Source organism: Idiotropiscis lumnitzeri, chromosome 6 (assembly GCF_059441095.1).
Source record: "Idiotropiscis lumnitzeri isolate Australia: NSW breed Sydney's pygmy pipehorse chromosome 6, RoL_Ilum_1.0, whole genome shotgun sequence".
NCBI lineage: Eukaryota > Metazoa > Chordata > Actinopteri > Syngnathiformes > Syngnathidae > Idiotropiscis > Idiotropiscis lumnitzeri.
Genome location: NC_142396.1, coordinates 5,727,436 through 5,742,724, shown reverse-complemented (window position 1 = coordinate 5,742,724; position 15,289 = coordinate 5,727,436). Strand labels below are relative to the sequence as shown.

At 41.4% G+C, this 15,289-nt stretch overlaps 2 protein-coding genes across 3 annotated transcripts; one reads left to right on the top strand and one right to left on the bottom strand.

Moving 5' to 3' along the window:
- Positions 1-1,191: 1,191 nt before the first annotated feature.
- On the bottom strand, positions 1,192-8,949 carry terb1 (telomere repeat binding bouquet formation protein 1). Of its 2 annotated transcripts, none has more exons than XM_088298414.1 (18): positions 8,472-8,949; positions 7,597-7,680; positions 7,095-7,205; positions 6,747-6,878; positions 6,481-6,612; positions 6,340-6,400; positions 6,160-6,257; positions 5,958-6,086; positions 5,731-5,883; positions 5,535-5,666; positions 5,245-5,370; positions 4,795-5,164; positions 3,926-3,993; positions 3,772-3,840; positions 3,411-3,662; positions 3,242-3,313; positions 3,025-3,069; positions 1,192-1,347 (listed from the first exon to the last, which is right to left on the bottom strand). In XM_088298414.1, exons 2-18 carry the CDS (start codon positions 7,676-7,678, stop codon positions 1,340-1,342), a joined length of 2,040 nt encoding a protein of 679 aa, XP_088154540.1. In that variant the 5' UTR covers positions 7,679-7,680; positions 8,472-8,949; the 3' UTR covers positions 1,192-1,339. The 2 variants fall into 2 exon arrangements, with proteins under 2 accessions (XP_088154540.1, XP_088154538.1); XM_088298412.1 differs by lacking the exon at positions 8,472-8,949 and adding an exon at positions 7,938-8,031.
- pdp2 (putative pyruvate dehydrogenase phosphatase isoenzyme 2) lies at positions 8,231-15,242 on the top strand. Its single transcript, XM_088298417.1, has 8 exons — positions 8,231-8,667; positions 8,746-8,955; positions 9,714-9,833; positions 10,632-10,918; positions 11,128-11,233; positions 11,502-11,738; positions 12,094-12,393; positions 13,254-15,242. The coding sequence occupies exons 1-8, from the start codon at positions 8,593-8,595 to the stop codon at positions 13,515-13,517; spliced, it is 1,599 nt and encodes a 532-aa protein (XP_088154543.1). The 5' UTR covers positions 8,231-8,592; the 3' UTR covers positions 13,518-15,242.
- The last annotated feature ends 47 nt before the right edge of the window (positions 15,243-15,289 follow it).

The following is a 15,289-nucleotide window of genomic DNA, read 5'->3' as shown; positions in this document are numbered from 1 at the left end:
AGTTATATAAAATCAAATGTGATTGTTTGCGTGTGCACTGCCAAGCGTGAAGAGCACACATGTGGAAATGCAATTCCTGCACAGATCATGTTGGGCTGTGCCTTCTCACAGTTTTGGTGGGGTGGGGGTTGGGGGGGCACATTCTTTCCAGAGGAAAATGTTTTGGGGGGAGGAGGGGGATCCTGGGTCAAAAGTCCTCAAGCGCGATTGTCTCGATCCATGAGAAAATCTGCTCCCTCTCCCTCCATCCAGACCAACTTGACAAATGAAGTCACTGGCGTGGTATGCGAGGCCACCGCTGTCTCGCACTGAAGCTTGAGGAATGCTCCCCAGCTTTGTGGTTTGCATCACTTTTTCTCACAAGAAATGTTAAACCCACAGCTTTCGGACACACCTCCAGGGACAGCCGACGTCAACGTCATCCAGTCCCTAACAACTGCGAGAGATACTTTAAAGAATCTTAATTCCGTCAAGTATGACTTGTAAATCAGTGCTGCAGAAGAACACGCAAGAAGCTTTATTAATTGTGTGTTGTGATTCCTGTCATAGCAAAACCGCTGGACTCGTGCCCCGAAAGTCTAGAATTTCCTGTGGCCGAAACATAACACTCACAAATGTAGATTAAATATGACTATATTTGTGGGGAGGGGTGCGCGTTTTTCCAACGGAGCAGGGGCTGACTTTCCATTGGGCAAACATAGGAAATTTCCTGGGGCCCGGAGATTTCCAGCCTCCCCCAAAAGTCTCTTGAATAAAGTTTCCCTATATTTAAAGCACTAATCGTTTTAGTCTTAATTCACACGCCTGCAAAGTCACCCCCAAAATTTTACTGATCAAAAATATGTTCGATGCCGGCCCACTAGTTGAAACACGTCATTCTGAGCACATACGTACAAATAACTATATACATGGCGTCTTCAATCAGCCTAACATGCTGTTTTTTTGGGGGGGAATATCGGCGAAAACGGCAGAGCCAACCGCAATCATAAACTTGACTGAACACCCATTTGAAAGCGTCAATTAAAACTCTGCGTTAGATGGAACCAGACAACGCAAGCGTATACAAGTTCTTATGCGATCAGTCAAGTCTCAAACATATATTTTAATTGATGAATGAAAGCAAAACACCATGAACAATGACTACACGACGAAAAAAGTGCAGCAGAACTAGTTTGTACGTGCCGTAGAACAACTCATTACTCAGCACACAGGCACACGTTGAAAGATAACCTGCAACGGAGAACTGAAGGCTGTGTAGCAAAACTGTTTGTGTGGAGTCTGATGAAGACGTCGGGAGTTTTGGTCCACCATCTCAAACAAGAGTCGGCATCTTGTGACTTTACTTGTCTGAAAGCAGAAACAAGACACGACTTAGGGCTTGATTTACACTCAATGATTTAAATTCTGATTTCTTGATCTCAAATGGCACAATTAGGATGTGCCTTCACCAGTTTAAGCATTTGTGGAAAATGAGCAAAATCCACCCGTTTCTAGCCATCTCAGGGGCCATTTAGTCACTTTCTGCCGACTGAAAATAACATCGCAGTTGCTCAGGACTCAGGTAATGACCAATCACGGTTCACCTGTTTTGTGAAGCTGAGCCATGATTGGTCATTATCTGAGCCAGAGCAACTGTGATGTCATTTTCAGTCGACAGAAAGTGACAAAATGGCCGCCTCCTGAGATGTATAAAAACGTATGGATTTTATTGTTAACCTTTTAAACATTTATTTCGGTGTATTTTTTATTCAACCTTTATGTGCAATAGACTAAGTAAAAAAAAAAACTCTTAGTATAATTAAAAACATGAATATCTCTGTAGTAACACTGTTGCACTTGCAAGGACATGGAATGCTTAGAAAAACTTCTGCTGTTGTGTTTCAAGGACATTCTGAAATGAGCTTTTTGTTGATAAATGTAGCGAATGGGAAATACAGTTCATACTGACGCTGCAGTGTTACAACATGAAATTCCAACTAACACCAAATAAAGCATGGAGGGGTTGATGCTCGTGGTGGTTTATGATTCATAAAGGCTTGAATTTCGTAACGCTTCTTTCTCGAGTGTTGTTGGGAATATGGGAAGCTTTTTTAGAGCAAAACAATCCTCAGGAAGTGGGCAGATTCAAACTTGTTTGGATGGGAACTGCTATTTGCTTTTTTTGCGCTTCATCCCTTTAACCTTTCTGGCAGCCGGAAGAACAGCAGCATGGCCTTCACGCTCGTTTCTCTCTCTCCTCCGGTTTCTGGGTTTGAAAGTTAGTGGCTGGCTTGCATGTGTCTGTCATTGGGCTAACTAAGTAAATTTCCCGCAAATTGGAAAATACAAATTAAATTGAATCTCAGCATGACATCTGAGTAACAAAGACTGCATTCATCAAACATTTCCTGTTGGTTTGAATCTGCAAAAACTGTTAAAGCAAGGTCATATTGAGGGCAAGTATGAACACACAATTCAGAGTGTACTGTACGTGCACTTTATGCATGTGCAGCAGCAGAACGCAGCAGTTGTGTACAATTTTGTGGCTGTGCCGCTCCCGACCAGCACTGGCCTGCTCTGTGACAACACTGGCTGCAATTCAAACATTCCTGCTGCTATTTGGTTTTTAGTTTGTCTGCTCCCGGCAAGCATGCACGCACACAGGCACACACACGCACAAAACTGCTGTGGGATAAATTTGCAACACTTCCTTTTGCAACCTCACCTCATTGGAGAAAAAAAAGACATTTAATTTTAAATGAAAATGAACAAAAGCATTACAACAAAGTATCTGTGTTTGACACACCAGAGTATTTAGAAAATAAAACATGAACAAGGTTTATTCATTTAATTTTTTTCAAGTTTGGCGGGCTGGATTAAAACTTTAACGGGCCACATGTGGGCCGTAGTTTACCCGAGCCCAACTGCATTGGTGTATAAGTGCACAAATCATAATTTTTATAATATGTTCGCCTTTCACTGTGATGTGCATTGTATTGGACGCGATGCCACAGGAATTAGAAATATATATACGTATATACGTACCAGACCTGTTGTGAGCTCCTCTTCGCACTGGGATCAAGTTGACACCTGTCAGTGGAGATTGAAGACCCATAAATTGAATATTCATAAACTATCACAGACAATCAGTCATGGTGGCGATGGATTGTTCATAACGATAAAGGCGGGTAAAATTGAACAGAATCCACATCAAGGGAGCCACAAAATATAAACAAACACCCATGTGCTGTGTCATTCTTACCATTGGGCCTCTTCCAATTCCTTCTGGGCAGTTTTTGCTTTGCTCCTTTATAGGTGGGAGTCAGAATGACATCTGGATGGAGGAAGAAGAATTTTGTCCAAATGTTTCCTCTGTGTATGCGATCCACAGAGGAAACATTTGGACATACAAGTAGTAGAGGAAGGATTACTTTTTAAATTCAAACATGGAAGTCTGAAGCTTGCGAGGGTTCCCTGTGGCGCTCCCACTGATTCCCTCTCAGGTCTCAGGAGGGTCGATTCCAATATTACGTGCTCGCCCTCCAACAGAGAGCGGAAGTGGGGGGCCATGAAGCGCTCTGTCGCCTCGAGAAGGACCTTGTGCATTTCGCACTTCTGGAGGCAGGAATCCAGGACGGATGCAAAAGTGCGACTGGTCACTCTCTCGAAAGGCATCACGCAACCTGAGGGAGTGAAATAAAGTGAGAAATAACAAGAGATAAGAAATTAATTATCTCAATTACGATGAAAAAGTACACATTAATGATTTTGTGACTCGCAGTGTTTTCTTACCTGCGCATCTTTCATTGTGGCGGGGTTCTTCCTCCTGCATTTCCCCCACAACGTCATTGTCCTGTGACTCTGAACATCACAACAATACATTTAAAAACATGAAAACCAACACATTTTCTTGAGAGACAAATTAATTTCATTCTTCATGGCTTACTTTCTCCATCACTGCATTTAATAGCTTTTGGTACTTGGCGGTCTTGATCTGGAGAATTCATTGGGAGACTTAAGAAAAAAAAAAGATTGTTACGTATAATTTTGTATTTGATATTTGGCACTTCATAATAGAAAAAAAAACACTTGGATTGTGCAAGTATGCCAAATGAAGTGTGCAAATCCAGTATAGAATTTGCCCTCCATGAGCTAGCATGGAGTTTCTCTGCGTCCAAAAACATGCATGTTGGTTTTAATGAATACTATATATAATTAATAAATTATCCCTGGATTGTTGGATGTTATGGCCAAGAATTATTTTTCATATAAATAACACAATTTTTTGGGTGTGGAATCCAAAACTGAGAAAAAAACAGCATAAAATTAAATAGAACTTACAACGGCATGCCCATAGTTACAAGGTTAAAAAAAACTGCCCTAATTTGCTTAATTCCTACTCTGCTCGTTTTCTATTTGCAGATATTGATAGTGCTGACCTATTGGGGCCTGCACACACCTCTCACCGTAGTGCCTCAATTTTGACTGCACAAATGAGTTGCCGCACAGCTGCAGATGAGTCCAATTGTAATCATGTTCTTGTTACTAAAGTAAGTCTTAATACAGCTAATCAGTGGAATTTTTCTTATTTGGTTAGCTGTGGAGAAAACAACCGAATGGAATTTTTTAATCAGCAAGCCAATTTTTGTTTTAATCAGCATAAAAATCTAAACCAACAGAATGTTTTTTTTTTTCAAAATGTTCTCCAATGTAATTTCTGAAGTTATAAATTTGCTATTGTGTTAGTAATTGTGATAGTGTACAAAAAAAAAAAAAACGAGCACCCCAGGTAAAACGTAAAGGACACACGCCAACCTGTCAACTGTATGTGCAGCTCTGCCTCCCTCTTGTGGCTGTACTTGGGACTGCACAAGAGCTGCAGTACCATTACACGCTGAACATGAGATGAGTCCTCGACTGCTTTCATCCATCTCTTTCTCAGCACATGACTTGGTATTCTTCACGTGTCTGCTTTCTGCTTCTTTTTTTTTTTCCTCCTTCGAGTTGATTCCATTGGCGGAATCGAGCATTTTTGAGACACTAAGAGCCTCAGGGTTGAGCGACAGATGACCTCCTTGCAGCAGCTGTGAGGTTGCAGGAAAAGATGTGCCAGATTCGTCAGTGGCTTCTGTGTCATCTTCCGCTTGCTTTGGACCAGGGACTCCCAAGGATGTGACTTTGGAGACTGACAAAAAGATTCCACCAATAAACAACCAATTCACTCAATGGAAAAAAAATGTCACTGCGTTCATGCCGCTGACTTACTCGCTTGTTTGCAGGTCTGCAATATAAACGTTGCAAACTTCCTGACCTCCTCGTTTGTATCTTCAGTCAGCAGCGTGATGATGAGTGGCAGGCCGCCACACTGCACCAGCTGGCACTGGTATTCCTCTGAGGGCATGCATAGAAATGGGATACAGAGGCGTACTCTTCATGTTACACAACAACAATCTGATTTAAAAAAAAAAGTACATTCTCCTTTTTATTATTGGGGCAGGACGTGTACGACACAGGACAGCTAAAAAAAAAAAATCCAAGGCGACTTATTTTCTTACCAGATACTTCTGTGAAATGCCCCAGCAAAATGAGCACCGCCAGTTTGTCCTCGCAGTTGAGGTGCGGACTCGCCAGCAAGTAAACGAGATGATCCACTCCAGTGTAGCGGGCCAAAACCGAAGCCAGGTTTGCTGCATGGAAATAAGAGGCAAATGAAACAGTTTTACAGTGAAATATTATGAGGTTAATCCTCACCGTTGTTCGCGATACAAGCTGACACGGTTTTGATTATTGTTACTAAAAGCTGGCATAACGACGGGCTTGTGTCGTATTCCGATGTCAGACGGATCAACATGCGAACAAGGGTCTCTAACACCCCGGTGGCGGCAAAATTCCTTTGAACATGTTCTGCAATCACAAAGCACATGTTGGATATCATACAGGGCTTTAATTTGACAGTTTGGAATTTTGCCGTGACTCACCGTTGTTGGCAACGGTCATCGCAATGAAGGAGCAGAGGTATCGAAACACCTCGAAGCAAGGTAAAGAAATCTGCTGCAGCCACATTTTTATTTTGGGAAAGGACGACACACAGACTCGTTGAGCCTCTTCTAAAGCATGTCGGCAAGAAAAATGTTGGCAGTCAGGCGTCATCATTATCAATTCGTTATTTCATTGCAATACCATTCTGAGGGTTGTTGACACATCCACAGAGAGCATTTGACACCGACACCCATAGACAGACGTGAGCGGGGTCCGCGGTAGATTCAGGGAACATGTTCCTGAAATTATATAAACACAAACATTTACGGTCCACATTTGATTTCTGAGCAAATACAACAAAATTGATTCTTTTGCACATACCCGAAAAGTTTCAGCAGAATGTCCATGCAGCCAGTGGTTTGGGCCAAAGTCTGCCCTGCCTCTGGAAAAGAACAGTCATTAATGAGGTTAGAATAAGTCGACGGTCATTTATTTCCACTTTTCAAGTGAGTGAAGTCTTACTGTTGTTGGCAACTAACACGGAAAGGAAATAGACAGAGACACTCTTCTGTTTAAGCGAGGCATCTTCTTCCCTCATTTCGCCACAGAGGTCCAGAAACATCTCCCTTTGGCACAGACTATTCTTGCAGTCAACTTCAAGAGGAAAAAAAGAAAAAGCATGATTGGCACTTTTACTGTATGGATTTAGCAAATCAATCAAATTTCTATTTTTTAATCTGAGTGAAGACAGTGAGTATGTGAATGCAACTGCATTGAGTAGAACATACTATTGGCCTCCGCTAAAGTGCAGAGTGTAAAGAGCGCAGTCTGCTTCACATTTGGATGAACGACGTTGGATTTGAAGAGGTTGTACACAAACATCACACCTCCCATTTCTCTCAGCAGGTCCACATTGTGCTCTGAAATCATACATAATGTGAAAAACACTAAAAAGGAATGAAAGGAGATAAGGCAACCAAAGCCAGTCATACTGAAGGATAAGTTTTATAAGCACAACAAGAGCACTATAATACGAATACCATTGTAAGAGAGCGATATGTATGTGGTGTTTATCGCCACACCACAAAGAACAGGGAAAATAATTCGTACTTCACCAAATGATAGTTAATGCTTACCTTTTTTCTCACATATGGAGTTGATGGTGATGAGGGCTTGCTTTTGCAGAGCCGGACACTTCATTTGGAACTTCACACATTCCAGCAGCAAACTGAGATCTGTCTTGGTAGCTGAAATCACAACCACGAAACAATAGTCAGATGTCTATCAATACATATACAGCAACTTAGAAAGTCTGTTAATATACATTTATTTATAAGTCAAAAAATATTATCTACAATACAATGTGTCTAATGTAGACTGGGCACCTGTTGCTCTTCTTCAATGGGGTAGGTAGTGTTGTGTTCAACTAAAAAGTGGGTATATTTGAGTGAGAGTAGACTGAGACCACATCAAGATAATTACTGTATAATGCATACTGTATATGTTTTGCATCTTTTTTGTTTGATGGTTTGCACTCCCTGAGAAGTTTCTAATGTCAACTATGTCAAATGTCTCAGTCAGTTAAGAAACACTGATAATTGTTCAACGAAAGAAATGTAATGAATGCATGTCACTCACTGTTGCGGCTGCTGGTGTATATCACTTCATCGTCTGTGCTCTCTTGAGCTGTTTCAGTTGTTTGAACTCCCAAGTGATACATTACTGGAATTGTTCACAAGAGTTAATTACAGTCACGTAAACTTCGTTTTACAGGAGTATTACAGTGAGCAAAATATGATTGCTGCTTACAGAATAAACAGCTAATTGCATGACCACGAATGACCATTTTAAAAAGACAGGAGATAAATTCACATTTAGCCACATTCTAGCTAAACAATATTTGCGTTTGTGCGAAATAAACAGATCAATTTGTGAGTCATGGATAAAAAATGGAGTACAAATTGACTTAAAGAGTTTACCTCGTCTGTGTAAATGCTTCTTGACAAAAAAAATTAATTATTAACTTTAAGATAATAATTAGGGACTACACTTGCGTCACCTGCGCACACAAAAGGAAACATGGCGTCGCCAAAATATTTGACCGATTTCATTATTATTATTCTTTATCTTTATTTTTAATCCGCTGTATTAAATACACAGTTTCCAATTGGGTTGTTGTAGTACAATAAACGCAAATATATATTTATTATTTGTATTATTTATTCATCATTACGCGTGTCGAGTCCCCGGAAAGACGTCATTGATGATGCAGTTAATACGTTACACTCATGCCTATTTGTCCTCGGCGTCGTTGTATTCACAAATTTACAAAACCGCCTTGTGTCCTTTTTAATACGTGGCAACTGCTAGTTCACTAACTCCGTAGTTTATGTTTCAAGTATTGACGCTGTCGTTTGATATTATGAAAGTCGCGATTAATCTCAACTAGCACGATACGCTAACGTTAGCTCGTGTAACCAAGATAGATAACTAGATAAACATCATGGGTTCACCTTTCGTCTAATTTCGTAAAGCCCTCCTGGTTGTTGCGCGTGCCGGACTTTACTCTTGTTCTCTCTGCACTGTCAAACAAAACTACGGGTTAAGTTGACAAAAGCTTAAAAGCAGTAAGAAATGTTGTGGCGTTCGTACGCCAGCATCATTGAACGAGCGTCAAGAAGAGGCAGCAACATCCCAAATGCACTACAGGTTCTTATTCCGTCTTTTTGAGTCATTCATACATATACGTATACATTCGTTATAACTAGTGCTGCTTTTTTTCCTCAGTATCGCCCCCACGATGTGTTCCCCAAGCAAGCACACCAGCATCGTCACTCTTCATCCTGCTGGGGTCTGTCGTCCAGAAGAAGAGAGTTTAAGTTGGGCACAGGTGTCACGTTGACAACTCAAAGTGGACGTCAGCTGTCAACACATCAGGATTTTGATTTTCAGCTCAACCGAGTGCAGATTGACAGCATTCTGCGAGCAAATGAGCAGGTAATAATAATAATAATAATACTGGAGCACACTGAGGATAACATCTCTTGGCACAATGGCGCTCAGATATTTCAGCAATTACTGTTTTTCGGATATGATTTCATTTATATTGGTCACAGTTTGTAGTTATCCATCCATCCATCCGTTATCTAAACCGCTTCTTCTCACAAGGGTCGCAGACGTCCTGCAGCCTATCCCAGCTGTCTTTGGCCACTAAACAGGTTACACCCTGAATTGTTTGCCAGTCAATCGCACGGCACACAAAGACAAAACAACAAAACCCACATAGGCGAAGAACATGCAAACTCCACACAGGAAGGCCGGAGTCGGGACTGAACCCTGCACCTCTGAACTGTGATGCCATCGTGCTAACCAGTCGTCCACCGTTCTGCACTAGTTTGTTTTTAAACACAAATAATTCAAATTCTAACTTTACTACCGCTGCTTTAACGGACGCTGAGTGATGTACAAATTTAATTTTACTGGTGTTGTTCGGTGGATTAATGCTGAAATGTTCATACTTTGTTACCGGGTTTCCTGATTCTGCGATGGATTCCCTGCACAAACTATCAAACTTTTTTTGGGAACAAATTTGCAAAGCTGACGGTCAAAAATATATATATATATTTTTTTATAATTCAAATAATTTTTGGGGGGCATATAAGGTACAAACATCGCTGCCTAAATACTTATTCACTTGACTATATTGATGCGTTTAATGTTAAAAGTACTGTAAATTGCTGGATTTTGTGTTACAGAGTGTGAGCGTGCCAGAATTTGATGTACGAGGGCTCAGCCTGGTGCGAAAGTTTGAAAGCAACCACTTAGCCGCCAACACGCCCAATGAAGACCGTCGCAGTGCAGCCATCTGTTTACAGGTATTAAGACGTTCTCTGCTTATACCCACTTCAAATTCCTGTTATCTTATCGAGCGGTGGACCTACATAGGCAAGGTCAGGTCACCTCTTAAACCTTTTTACTTATCAGTTGTTCATGTTTTTCCCAATTGACAATTATTCTGCGGATATTTTTGGCCTGGGTCAAAAGTGACGTGAAACATGCAACAGCAATGTGTGCAGTGGTAACTCAGTTGGTCACACCAGCAGAGGATTTGGGGAGGTACACTATGGATGGCCATATTTGCTGATGTAAGCTGGTCTTAATAGGGATATCGTTCAGTATGACGTAAAGATTGTCGTGCTTCAAGATAAATATTTTACTGTAACAAGTGTCATCTGCAACAAGCAGTAATTTTAAAAGCTGGCAGCATTGATTTTTTTGAGACAAATGTCACGCAGTTTTCAAGATACTCTCACGTGTTTCAAACGTTCACACTTAACTTACAGACTGAAAAGTTGTCATCATTTTCAAGTCTAATGGTCACAGTATCAAGTAGGATCTGTGCATGGATAATGAACCATGTGAATTGATTACAACGTATGAGGCTTGCCCCGACTCTGTGTTGACGACACACACAAGTGTTTGCTTTTGTACATATTGAGCAGGTTTAATATTTACTGTTGTCACCCAGACCATTTTTTGTTTGGAGAACTGCGTCATTGCTGACTTTTATCAGGAGGGCAGAACGCAGAAAGACAGATTGCTCCAATCTGTCCCCGACCTGTCTCGATGAGTGTACCTCACTTAAGTTGAAACCAGGTAATATCCCTCCCCAGGCAAAGGGCACACTTTTTGGCGTCTTTGATGGCCATGGCGGCTGGGCGTGCGCGCAGGCGATCAGTGAGCGCCTGCTGTACTACATCACCATCGCCATGATGCCCAAGCACTGCCTGGAGGAGCTGGAGACATGCATGGCGCACGGCAGGCCAGTCCCGCGCGTCCTGCAGTGGTATAAGCACCACGCCGACTTTGATTCCCGCGACTCGGCTTCACTCTACGTCCATCACCTTCGAGTCTTCTGGCAGGAGCTTTTGGATAGCCACGAACATGAGGAAGGCATGTGGTATGTGCTCAATGTCTCCTTGCTTTACAACCGCAAATTCGCAATGGTAAAACTTTCATTGATTTATAGATAGATATGCTAGACACTAAATCTATAGATAAATGCACAGATAGATGTTCTGTAGATAGACACGGCAGACAGAAACAGATACACAATAGATATACGTGATATACTGTACATCCTGAGGTAATGTCTTTTCCCCCCTCCAGCCCTTCGGATGCCATGCATTACGCCTTCAAGCGTCTGGATGCCGACATCTCCTTAGAGGCTCAAGTTCCTCTGTCCAATGACTTGATGAAAAGCACAGCCATCCAGGTATCATCACAAACTTTTTTTTTTTTTTTTCAAGGGGTGGGCACAGAATTGCCCGTGGGTCAAGTACTCTACAGCTCACGCCGTTCTTTTGTCCATCCCATCTAGTATTTACGTTAAGACTACTACAATACTGGCCGCATTCATTTTGCATTTTTTTTTTCCTCCAGTTTTTTTCTTTTTTTTTCTTTTTATATTTCATTATGTTTTACATTTCTAGGTTTTACTACGACGTGGCCCACGGTGAAAATAATTTTGACTCTGTTCCGAGGTTGCTTTCGCTGGATCAACAGCCTGCGTGGCTCACGTGGGCCCAGAGGGCATCCACGTGGCGAACGCCGGTGACTGCAGAGCCGTGTTGGGCGTTCAGGAGGCCGACGGTACATGGAGCGCCGTGGCCCTCTCTCAGGACCACAACTGCCAGAATCAAGCTGAGCTCGAGCGCATCAGGGCGCAACACCCGCCCTCGGAAAGGCAGACTGTGGTCACGGATGACAGACTATTAGGGGTGAGTGATCTTCCGAGCACCCCAGTGAGTCAAATTAGGACCAGGTGATTCATTGATTATATCAATGAATTCACGTTTTAATTAAAATTACAGGATGATTTTTTTTTTTAAATAGTTTTTATTAGCTACTTCCATATTTAAAAGCTTGTGTATAAAAAATCTGGTATAATATTTTTCTTCTTTTTCTGTCTATTTGATTTTGAATATATAGTCTGAGGTGCATGGAAATAAAAACTATTTCAGTTCAGTATACTAAGGATTCTGTGCTTTACTTACTGTTTCAAATTTTGGTATCAGGACAATTCAAGTGAATACCATAAAAGGAAAACAAACAAAAGTGTTTGAAACTAAATAGGTTTTGATGCCCTCACGAGCGTTTGGTGACGTGAGGTTCAAGTGGAGCCACGAGTTGCAGCGGAGCGTCCTCGCCAGCCTGGAAACCGACGTGGACCCTGATTCACTTAACCTCTACCACTACACCCTGCCCAACTACCTGACGCCACCCTACCTGGATGCGCTTCCGGATGTGACGTACCACAAAGTGAGGCCGCAGGACCGCTTCCTGATCCTCGGCACCGATGGCCTGTGGGACGAGCTGAGGAGTCAAGAGGCCGTGCGGCTGGTCGGCGAACACTTGAGCGGCGTTCACCTGCAGGTATGTGTGGTTAGACGATGGATGCCGTACACCAAAGTGGAGCGGTGTGATGTAACAAGATACAGGGGTGCCTTGAGATAGGAGTTTAATTCGTTTTGAAACTCAAAATACTTGTAGACAGGAAAGAGGATTTTTTTTCCCCCGTTGTCATGCATGAATGAATGCCATAAATATGTTCCTGCCACCCAAATAAGAAAAAAAATCTGTTTTTTTATTTTTGTTGGGAAAATAAATCTTTGATATATATTTAATCTAGATTAATGAAAGAAGTATATAATGAATAAGAATTTATTTTTGGTCTAAGAAAATAGAGGTATAAATTACAGACACAACATTTGACCGAGACAGAGACAAATATTTGCAGATTAATTTTGGGATTGTGGCTTGAGAGGAGATTTCATTGTCATAATCTTTGTTTTATGTTTTAATGTGTTAAAAATATTTTTACTGATTTCTTTATTTAGGCGCTAATGTCAGCACATTAATCGGTCAAGGCCCTAAGAAAAACCAAGAAATGATATCATAAAATTGTTTTGCTTGAATTCAATTGATAATGTTGTTGCTCCTTTGTGTTTACTTTGACCACTTGAGGGCAGTATAACACCGATTTCGATATACTGAATATGCAAACGTCTCAGTGCCTCAGTAATCTGCTGTAATAGTAAATGTTCGATGCAGTGGATATGGAATAAATGCTTCTGAGAATGCACCAAATTAATTTTGTCAGAAACCTGTTTAGTCAGCAAACTACTCTGGCCTGAAATAATTTCTGCCATCTGCGTTCAAGCATGATCATTAGTAATGCCTTCAAAAGGACATAAAAGTCCCTAAAGGTCTCTCATGGTTTCATGATCCCCCAGTCTCCGGTCTCTCAGTCGGAACGTCAGCTGAAGTTGGGCCAGCTGCACCAGCTTCTTCTCAAGCGTCAGGCTCGTGCCTCGCCCGCCTCGGACGCCAACGCTGCCACACACCTCATCCGGCACGCCCTGGGCACCGGTGAGTACGGCGAGCTGTGCCACGAGAGGCTGGCATCCATGCTGGCCCTGCCGCAGGACCTGGCTCGCATGTACCGCGATGACATCACGGCCATCGTGGTGTATCTGAACACACCGGCAATTGACTGAGTGGCTTGAACACAAAAGATCTTTTTCCATGAAATTATATTAATTTATTTCCAACAGTCTATACTCTCCATTTTGTGCCTTGTCTTTTCAGTAAATGTGTTAAAAAAAAAAAAAAAAATATATATATATATTTTTTTTTATTTGTCCAGTCAGATTTCAGACTCTGGGTCATTCCAGAATTTGCCGACAATTTAGGCAATATTCTATAAAACAAATTAGCCATTTTCTGGGATTATATTTTTACGAAAATTAATCTATCACAATAAAGTACAATACAACTTTATTTAGATAGCGCATTTCACAACAGCTGGCGCTGTAACAAAGCGCTTTCCCTATGGTGTTATGTAAATTAGCTGGAAACTGGAACACAAACTTTAAGAACAATCATGGGAAGCACATGCTTTTATGAGATATGTCATTTGTAATTTTATATATATGTATAACTATATCAATCCGTATCTCTCTTTCAATATATACATACATACACACCAGTGGTCGACTGGTTAGCACATCTACCTCGGTGTTCTGAGATGCAGGGTTCGATTTATGGCCCCGGCCTTCCTGTGTGGCGTTTGCATATTCTCCCCGTGCCCGCGTGGGTTTTCTCCGGGTACTCCAGTTTCCTCCCACATTCCAAAGACATGCGTGGTGGGTTAATTGAACACTCTAGATTTGAGTGTGCATGGTTATTGATCTATGTGCCATGCGATTGGCTGGCAACCCGTTCAGAGTGTATATAAATTTGCACAGCCCTGTTTCAGATTGTATCACATCAGGTCAAACGCAGATAATGTGAAGAAATGGTCAGATTATATTTTAAAAAAAAAACGCACATTGGATTTTTACCTCCAGTATGTCCACATGTTGAGAATAACGCACACATTGTTCATTTTGATCACCTGCATTTTCTCGGGTGTCAAACTAGTTTTTATTTCAGCCTAAGTTATGGTTGCTCTTGGTGGGCCAGTTCTAATGCTGAGCTCACAAATGTATTCTAGTTAGTGCTCTAAACGGTTGTTTTGTGCTCACGGTTTGGTTCCACACCACTGAGTGTAGATGGGGAACAAACGGCATTACAAACTTTGATGTTTAGTGTCAACAGGGATCAATTATATCCCATTTGAAATGAAGCATCATCAGCGTAAACATTTTCTTAAGATCGAGAGTTGATGAGCATTTTCGGAAAAGAAGGGTGCACACAAGTGCAACAATCACAGTTTAGAAAGTGCTGACAATGCTTTAAAAACACGATAATGGCTTTGTTAGTGCTTTTCCTGCATTTGGTGAGGCTATTTGGTTGCAGCTGGAAGTTGTTTGTATACTTGTTTGAAAAAAAAAAAAGTGTATATCTTTTGGCTAGCCATGATTTCTGATCGTCAGAAGCTGAGCAGCATTGTTTGTTTACCACGTATGTTCTGTGCGGAAATCCAAATTGTGGCCACATCACATCACATGATGTCCATGCATTTCATTCTGAATATTTTATGATTGATTCCTACTTTTGAACATCAGTCTATGATCCTGCTCTGCGGACAATCTCTGTTACACGGATGAATGAAAATATACTTTCTTCTCTATGGTACTGTATGATTTGACTTTTTCACACGATGAAGGGAAGAAAACAAAACAAGTTTGGATTACTCAACATTTAAATGAATGTTTTTCCAGGCCACTGATGTTGAAAAGCCTTGAAAGAGAAATAAAATGTAAAGTGAAAGTAAACAACTACGGAATCATTCTCTCCCTGGTGGACTTTAGCCTTTCTTACTATC